Source organism: Eurytemora carolleeae, unplaced genomic scaffold (assembly GCF_000591075.1).
Source record: "Eurytemora carolleeae unplaced genomic scaffold, Eaff_2.0 scaffold2, whole genome shotgun sequence".
Taxonomy (NCBI): domain Eukaryota; kingdom Metazoa; phylum Arthropoda; class Copepoda; order Calanoida; family Temoridae; genus Eurytemora; species Eurytemora carolleeae.
Genome location: NW_019396051.1, coordinates 188,776 through 198,870, shown reverse-complemented (window position 1 = coordinate 198,870; position 10,095 = coordinate 188,776). Strand labels below are relative to the sequence as shown.

The 10,095-nt window shown below is 33.1% G+C and overlaps 1 protein-coding gene across 2 annotated transcripts in view; it reads right to left on the bottom strand.

Annotated features, from left to right (window-relative positions):
- Positions 1-9,553: 9,553 nt before the first annotated feature.
- LOC111704655 (uncharacterized) overlaps positions 9,554-10,095 on the bottom strand; it is a 9,301-nt gene continuing 8,759 nt past the window's right edge. For both annotated transcript variants that reach the window (XM_023476956.1, XM_023476965.1), the window contains exon 6: positions 9,554-9,717. In XM_023476956.1, the coding sequence (XP_023332724.1) occupies positions 9,700-9,717 (18 nt within the window). In that variant the 3' untranslated portion in view covers positions 9,554-9,699. The remainder of the gene's footprint in view (positions 9,718-10,095) is intronic.

Sequence of the window (10,095 nt, the reverse complement as noted above, 5' to 3'; positions counted from 1 at the left end):
TTTATCGCTTTTCTGAGAAAAGTACATTCAACAGAACCAAAGATAACAGCCTTGAATATTCAATTGTTGCATTAGATTATACACAGATGTTAATATAAGATTACAAGTATGAACATTAGATAACAGCTGTGAATATTAGATTACAGCTTTGAATATTCAATTGTTGTATTAGATTACACACAGATGTAAATATGAGATTACAAGTATGAATATTAGATAACAGCTGTAAATATAAGATTACAGCTTTGAATATTCAATTGTTGTATTAGATTATACACAGATGTAAATATAAGATTACAAGTATGAACATTAACAGCGGTGAATATTAGATTACAGCTTTGAATATTAGATTTGATTACAGCAGTGAATATATGATTACAGCAGTGAATATAAGATTACAACAGTGAATATACGATTACAACTGTGAATATAAGATTACAACTGTGAATATTAGATTACAACTGTGAATATAAGATTACAACTGTGAATATAAGATTACAACTGTGAATATTAGATTACAACTGTGTATATTAGATTACAGCTGTGAATATAAGATTAGAACTGTGAATATTAGATTACAACTGTGAATATAAGATTACAACTGTGAATATTAGATTACAACTGTGTATATTAGATTACAGCTGTGAATATTAGATTACAGCTGTGAATACTAGAAAACTGGTAATATCCTAGTTTTGTTAAAGAATGAAACCTATGTCAATATCTAGAAGAGTACAGGAAGAACAGGGTACTCACTACTCAGCTCTCTAATCTTTTCCTATCTATTATCCTTCTTCAATTGACAAAGACAAATAATTCCACGATATTAGTTTCACAAAGAAAAAACTAATAAAGCTTAAGGCTATTAATATTTAACCAAGATATTTTCTTGTCCCAAAAAACCTAACCTCAACAAGATAAAATGCAGAGAGAAAACATTCTAGCATTGATCCCAAAACTGATTTTCATTTGTAAAGTTTGCTTTTATCAAACATTGAAATTTTAAAAAAAAACGATAGTTTCAAAATGATAGTTTTTGTTCGTTGTTTTGCATATATTTTCTTAAAGGGTTAAAATAAAAGCAAATGGTTACAATTCACAATTTTTAATTTTGTAAAACTCATCAGATTTGTGTAGAACCTTGTGTGGAAACAATTTACAATCCTAGTTATGGTTCAGACTAAAGCAATTCGAAATTCGCGGTGTCTGGTTAGATCTGGACCGGATCTGGTTTTAACAAACATGAACCAGTTTCCGGATGAGACTTGAGCTCAGGCAAGCATTGTAATGAACTAGAGAAAATAAAACCTTTTAACCCGAACCTTGAGCCAAAAACTAAATAGCATCAGGTTCAGTTTTACAAAACTTCAACAGAAAAGTTAAAAAGTAAAAGTTGAGTATTTAGTCAGGACCAAAGTGTAAAAAACTAATAGGTTAACTGATTATATTCTACATTTCTTTAAATCTTTAAGAAAACGCTTGATTGCACAAGAATTTTAAGATAGTTTCACATTTATCCATAACGAAGAAATTCTGTGGAGAAAATTAAGATTTAAGAATTTAAATAAAACTTGTCTGTTAAAGGAGAGGTAAAGAAGTTTGTAGTTTAGGGTTTCTACTCACATTAATTCTATTGCAGGGACTGATGAGAGCTAGAAGTAGAACAGACTTAATCACTTCCCTTAATTAGTTCACTCAACGGATTACAAGAATATTCACTGGATTATCTCTGATAGAGGACGGAGATCACACAGTGAGGTTGTTGCGACAGCCGGATTAAAACTAAGGAACTGCAGGCCTCGAAATCGTCCTCTCCCGGCCTCACACCAGGACTAGGACTGACAGAACTGTAGGATATGAAAACGTGACCAGCCCTCCTTCCCTACACGCTTCATTCCCACCCCTTAACTTCCAACTTCCGTCGTGGGGGGTCTGAGACAAGAAACAGTAAACTTGAACTTGAGATAGGACTGATCCAGTTTACAGAATATGGGCTGCTATGCATAATCAATGTTTACTTTTTAGTACCAGAATGGTATCAGTGAATGAAATTTATGAATGAGTGAACAGAAGTTCTGGAAGGCACGGTTGGTTAAATTTCTTCTTACGTAACATTGTTCAGAAATAAAATTCTAAGATTTGTAGCGTCTTATTTAGTTTTAAGACATTGAGATTAATTTAATCCCTTAAAAAGCATTTTCTAAGCTTAAACCTTTATTTGAGTGTTGAACACGGTTTAAAATAAGCTACTCTCCGGTTTAAAATAAGCTACTCTCATATATCTCATATTATATAAGGTGCAATAACAGACATATTCTTAGTGAGATTAGCAGCCTGGTGGAGCAATGATAAATGATCCGGATTCAGTTCCTAGGAATTGGATCCGGATCCAAGTCCCAGAAATTTGATCCGGATCCAGATCCCAGAAATTGAATCCGGATTCAGTTCCTAGGAATTGGATCCGGATCCAGATCGGAAAAAAAACAGAAACGTTCCCCCACCCGGAGCAGAACTAATAAAACCCTCAGTAAGAAGAATATAATTCTATAAAAATAATTTTAACACAGTTATTACATTAGCGTTTATAAAAAGAAATACAATTTTTTTAAAGGGTTAGGATATGTTTGCAAATATTATTCTTTTATCATACGGGCAAATTCAATAAACAATTGCAAATATAATTCTTACAGCATATAGGGAAATTCAATAAACAATTGCAAATATAATTCTTACAGCATATAGGGACAAATTCAATAAATAATTGCAAATATAATTCTTACAGCATATAGGGGCAAATTCAATAAACAATACAAATATAATTCTTAAAGCCTAAGATAAGATAAGATAAGATAAGATAAGATAAGATAAGATAAGATAAGATAAGATAAGATAAGATAAGATAAGATAAGATAAGATAAGATAAGATAAGATAAGATCTGAAAACCCCCCCCCATCTTGGAGAGCCTAGTAAATGAAATTACGTCCCTTCCTTTCGGAAAATTAATCATTTTTAGTTGTGGGTTCTCTATAAAAGTAGCTTGCTGATTTATGCTACAGGAAGGAAATAGTCAGAATTTTACACTTTAATAGATAAAAAATCAACGAAGACTTCCTTATTATTATTCATCAAGATGTTTTGAAGGTTCCATTGCATTGTAAATCAAACATACGGCTCATTTCTTTTGAATGGAGGGTTGCTGAAAATTATGTCTACAATCCCTTTAAATAGAGATAAGATGAACTCAAAAATAATCAATAATATAAAGTGTAACGAACTATATTTAGATTGAAATTAAAGCAAACTGCGTAAATGTGTCTAAGGTCTGATAAAAACAAGTTTTTTCTCCAAGTATTGATGAGTTATTACCGGAGAAGCAGCCATATAAATTACTATTCTGGCACAAAACCTTGCATTTTATATTATATTATTCTACAATACATAGATAATAAACATTGAACACATTGTTCAAGATATGGTCCTTTAATTTCTATTCACTCTCTTCAACCTTGTCCTTTAATTTCTGTTCTCTCTCATCTACCTTGTCCTTTAATTTCTGTTCTCTCTCTTCTACCTGGTCCTTAACTTTACATTCTATCTCTTCTACCTGGTTCTTTAATATCTATTCTCTCTCTTCTACCTGGTTCTTTAATTTCTATTCTCTCTCTTCTACCTGGTTCTTTAATTTCTATTCTCTCTCTTCAACCTGGTTCTTTAATTTCTATTCTCTCTCTTCTACCTGGTTCTTTAATTTCTATTCTCTCTCTTCAACCTGGTTCTTTAATTTCTATTCTCTCTTCTACCTGGTCCTTTAATTTCTATTCTCTCTCTTCTACCTGGTTCTTCAATTTCTATTCTCTCTTTTCTACCTGGTTCTTTAATTTCTATTCTTTCTCTTCAACCTGGTCCTTTAATTTCTATTCTCTCTCTTTTACCTGGTTCTTTAATTCATATTCTTTCTCGTCAACCTGGTTCTTTAATTTCCATTCTCTCTCTTCTACCTGGTTCTTTAATTTCTATTCTCTCTCTTCAACCTAGTTCTATAATCTCTATTCTCTCTCTTCTAGCTGGTCCTTTAATTTCTATTCTCTCTCTTCTACCTGGTTCTTTAATTTCTATTCTCTCTCTTCTACCTGGTCCTTAACTTTACATTCTATCTCTTCTACCTGGTTCTTTAATTTCTATTCTCTCTCTTCTACCTGGTTCTTTAATTTCTATTCTCTCTCTTCAACCTGGTTCTTTAATTTCTACTCTCTCTTCTACCTGGTCCTTTAATTTCTATTCTCTCTCTTCTACCTGGTTCTTTAATTTATATTATCTCTCTTCAACCTGGTCCTTTAATTTCCATTCTCTCTCTTCTAGCTGGTCCTTAAATTTCTATTCTCTCTTCTACCTGGTCCTTTAAATTCTATTCTCTCTCTTCTACCTGGTCCTTTACTTTCCATTCTCTCCCTTCTACCTGGTCCTTTACTTTCCATTCTCTCTATTCTACCTGGTCCTTTACTTTCCATTCTCTCTCGTCAAGCTGGTCCTTTACTTTCTTTTCTCTCTCTTCTACCTGGTTCTTTACATTCCATTATCTCTCTTCTACCTGGTCCTTTACTTTCCATTATCTCTCTTCTACCTGGTTCTTTACTTTCCATTATCTCTCTTCTACCTGGTTCTTTACATTCCATTATCTCTCTTCTACCTGGTCCTTTACTTTCCATTATCTCTCTTCTACCTGGTCCTTTACTTTCCATTATCTCTCTTCTACCTGGTTCTTTACATTCCATTATCTCTCTTCTACCTGGTCCTTTACTTTCCATTATCTCTCTTCTACCTGGTCCTTTACTTTCCATTATCTCTCTTCTACCTGGTTCTTTACATTCCATTATCTCTCTTCTACCTGGTCCTTTACTTTCCATTATCTCTCTTCTACCTGGTCCTTTACTTTCCATTATCTCTCTTCTACCTGGTTCTTTACATTCCATTATCTCTCTTCTACCTGGTCCTTTACTTTCCATTATCTCTCTTCTACCTGGTTCTTTACTTTCCATTATCTCTCTTCTACCTGGTTCTTTACTTTCCATTATCTCTCTTCTACCTGGTCCTTTACTTTCCATTATCTCTCTTCTACCTGGTCCTTTACTTTCCATTATCTCTCTTCTACCTGGTCCTTTACTTTCCATTATCTCTCTTCTACCTGGTTCTTTACATTCCATTATCTCTCTTCTACCTGGTCCTTTACTTTCCATTATCTCTCTTCCACCAGGTTCTTTACTTTCCATTATCTCTCTTCTACCTGGTCCTTACTTTACAATATTTCTTCATTCCATATATATATTATTACCCTTATTACATACATAATATCTTCCATGCGATTTTATTTTTTTTGTATTAAACATGACAAATGAAGCTTAAAAAAAATTGTTTGTGTGATGGGTTTTGATTAGAAACAAGCTACTAGAAAATAGTCACTTTTTCATTTCTCCAGCACTGGCTTGTATACAAACCTTGATGTGTCATTTCAAAATGGGTTCAGATGTTTTGTCATTATTTTTTCCATCAATTAATCTTACAGGATCCTGTTCTTAACATTTAATGAGCTTTTGGCAATCTTCTATCTATTTTTTGGTTAATATTTATTTTTACCATCTTGTGTGTTTTTTTTAGAATCACCCTTTATAAATAGAAATAATCTAACCTGTAACGTCCTGCTCCAAAAATGCTTCACAGTACAGATGATAATAATCTCCACAATGTCTACGAAGCCACTTCTGTACATCAACTACAGACCACTGCTGTACAGACTTGGGGCGCTGAGCGTTGTTACTGCGGGACCTGAAATCAAATAAAACTAACTGCTAGGACAATATAACAGTAAACGAATTCATCATGATCATTTTACCGATTTGACCAACTTAATATTTACATCTTGTTTCTCATGACAGTAGAAATTGCATGGCTTACAATTCACTTGCTTTAAGTTTTAATTTTGATTGATTAAATATGCTTGAATTCTGGGGGCCTCCCTCAAAAATTAATATCAAAATTATCAAACATATTAATTACTATTGTATTGTAGCAATAACAGACCCTTAATTTCATGTACATAATTTAATGAAGAGGAAGGGGGTAGCGAGAGGGATGTGGATCAGAAAACTTTTCGTAGGATTGAAAACAGTTGTTCAGTAATTGGTTTAGTTTAGAGGCAAAACTTTACATTGAGGTTTGAAATATTTTAACAGCCTATAAAATGGACAGGGCTTCACGCCCAAGTGATTATAATCACTAGAACTGAAAAACATAAACGATGACAGGGTTTATAGTTATGACACGTTTCCTTGATTTAACAGATAAAAAATAATCAGCTGTTTGCAATATATTTTTTCATAAATAAATAAAAAGATTTATCCTACCCTTGTCCTTGCCTAGCGTTGGTCAATGGCGGCGGTGTTACTTCTTTCACGGTCATGTTAGCATCTTTATAACTTCACAATGTCACAGGTGTATTCTTATTCACAGCTCTCGTAAAGGTTTATAAACAGTGAAGAGAGAGAGAGTCAGAGAGAGAGAGAGGACTAGGAAGGAGAGAAGGGAGTTAAGTGTACACTTGAACCCATGAAAGTTGTGTTTAAATGTCGTCTTTGTAATTGTTTCACCTTAATCACTAAGTACTGTAACTGGTGTGAGCTCGACAGCCCGGAATAGTGATAGTTCCATTGATGTAACCCCCTCAGTTCTCATTCGAATTCGGGGTTAAACTCAGATTGGATAGTTCCATTGATATAACCCCATCAGTCCTCATACGAACCATGGAGCTAAGCTCATATTGCAAGTGGTCCGGCTTATAAACAGGACAACGTATTATAGCTCTTTTGTATAGCTATTAGGTTGAACAGAAAGTGGGGCGGATGATAAGTCTCCAACGTGGAGAAATATTTGTCATTTGAAAATGCCAACCCAGAAAACATGCTTGCAGCTTTGAACACATGTTTGAACACATGTTTGAACACATGTTTTAACACATGTTTGAACGCGTGGAAAACCGAAGTCACCGTTTCCTCAGATCCAAATTCAAGTCATATAGACATGGTCACATGAACCACGGCTTGGAAGAAGAAACTAGGTTTGGCTTAAGCTAAATCCGAAATGAAGTCAGTAATCACAAAGAGTCTGAAGACGGAAGATTAACTCGTCGAGTACAAGGAGTACAAGGCAAATGAAAGGCAGAGATTCCGTAAGAGAGCTACGGCTTTCAGAGCTTTATTATAGTATCATTTTTATTTGTTCATTTTTCACTTGTAAATACATCTTTTCCTATGATATCTGTAGATTTACTCACATTAGTCTTAAGGCTTTAAATTTCCTTCATTTCATACCACTTTTTTATGGTAGCACTAGCAGTGCAAATTTTTTAGATAATTATTTTCTAGGCGCGTAAACAGAGGGGGGGGCAATAGTCCGTTCGCCCCCCTTTGGAATTTATGGGGCAAAAGTTGAAATCATGTAATTCATGTTAATGGTAAGTAAAAAATGAAAATACAACAATTCAGTGGCGTAAATAAGGATTCNTACTGTATAACATTGCTTTTTAAGTATATATATTTATTTGTATTTATAGTACGTGTTGAGAGCGGGGGAAGGCTGGCGGCCATAATCCGCAACATTTTCCCCTTCCAGTCCACATATTATCTTTTTTGTCTTCCTGCAGCCATGAGCCACAACCAAACGGTCTTCCATGCAACAGCAGTCTTCCGTCAGTTATTACGTTATTAAATGATAAATTTAGGGCATTGGAATTGCAATTTTTAAAATCCTGCCGCATTACGCAAAAGATCATATTCATACCTTTAAGAAATTTTAGAAGTTTATTGAAAGGTCCATGAATTGTGTGTTCAGTTTATAAACTGCTTTTCACTATATAAAGCAAATTTTACATCATTTTACGCATTGTGAGCACCAGGGCAAGTTGTTTGAGTCAGTCTAAAGAAAAAGAAAAGATGAGAAAAATCACAATATTTACTGTCACTACCTCAGCGTTACAGATTTCCTCAAAAATAAATTCTTTTTTGCAATTTTCTCGTAAAATAGTGCAAATTTTCGGTTATGGGCGCCCTCTGAACAAGGTAACATGACCGGAAAGACTGAATTTATTTTTGGGAGTTTACATGACCTGAGTTTAAAAATGCATCAGGATTATTTCATCTCGTTTAAGAATTTCCATTGAATCGGCATTATTTCAATTTAAAATTTAGATATCAAGTTCTTTTAATATATATCTTTTGCATGACATCGCTGGATTTTGAAAATCACAATTTCAATGATTTCAATGCACTTAATTTATCATTTAAAAATGTAATAACTGTCGGAAGACTCAAATGCTGTGCCATGGAAGACCGTAAGATGTGGCATGGAAGGGAAAAATGTAGAAAAATGAAATGGGAGAGCTCTGTGTCAAAGGTTAATTTGTTTACCTTATTATTGCTCAAAAACGCAAAAAGGAAGCTTCAAAATGGTCAACCACCTAGCTCAAAATGTATCACAATGTTTCAATGCACCTGCATTTCAGTTTTGAGAAAGATCGGACACTTTCAAAATTTTAAAATTTTCTTAAAGTCTCAACATAAAGCTTGGTAAATTGTGGAGACAGATAATAGTCTACCTGGCTGCATATATGTTTTCATACCAATCTGATGAAAAAACGTCAAAAACGTAACAAAAGACGTAATGAAATAAAAAGAAGTTACGCTTTATACAGCACCAACTTTGAGAGATCACTCTGGAACCACAGTGATATCAACATAATTTAAAATCCCAGAAGTGGCTCTTATATATGTTTTAGCTATTACCTAGTTAAAGGATTAATAGAAAGATCGCCTAATATTAAGAAATGGACGAGCTTCGCGTCAACAAATAGTTAGAAAGATAGGAAAACACAAAGACTTTGGATTAACATATAGACAGATTGATAGATAGATTGATGGAATTGATAAATAGATAGAAAGTTAAATAGAAAGATAGAGAAATAGATTAATGTGAAAAAATGAAAGAGAATTTTTTTTTTGAAAATTGTAGATAAAAGTTTAAAATGAAAAAAGAAATGATTGAGAAAAAAGTAAATAAAAGCTTAAAAAGAAGAGAAAATCGTACTTATTTTAGTCCTAAAAATGATCACTCATATCAAGGCTGACACTTGAATTAAAAACGACACTCCTCAAGTGAAAAAGAAAATATTTCGAACATTTTTCATAAACTGGATTTAGATCCATTTTTTTCAGGGCGGATTTCCATATAAATTAAATGGATCCTAAGCCCTGTTTGTCTAAAATTTTCTAATCCCTATATCTTTGCCACCAGCCTGCAATGGTGTAAACCTTTGATGTTTCAAACTTAAGACTTTTTAATCTAACAAAATTTATAGTTTAACATATTAAAGGTTGCAAAGATATAGGGATTAAAAAATCAGATTTTGAGACAAGAACAATAAGTTCCTTTATTAATAAAATTACCTATTCTACAGTGAACCTTTTCCTTCTCAATACATGCAATATATTAAAGACATTGGAAAATAAAAAATATATTTACTGACAAAACAATTTATAACAAATATTATAAATACATAACTTTTATTATAAAATAATTTTGAGATCTTTTGATTCCTGTAAGAATCAGACAACAATTGAGAAATCTTGGTTTTTGACACCCCTGCTATCTCTCTACTCCAGGGAACAGTCCTCAAAAATATTATTTATAGTTTTCTTATCTGTCCTATCCGAATGGAGAGAAATATATGAACTGGTTCGGATGGTATGGAATACGTTCAACTATTTATAATGTAAATATAATGTAAATATAAATATAAATAAATATTTTGAATTGTCTTTGATCCATGCGACATTTTTTCATTAACACAATTTCTAGCTTTAAGTAGTATTCGAGTAAAACAATTCCCAACAAAAGATTCTAATCTAGGGATTTAAAATATGAGGTCTAGTGTTTTTAAACCTTAAAAATTGGCAGAAGTATCAAGAAATTTGTCCAGATCCTAATCAGGGGTGCAACTAGCACTTTAGTGACGGGGGGGGAATTTTATTTTTCAAGGGGGGGGGGGG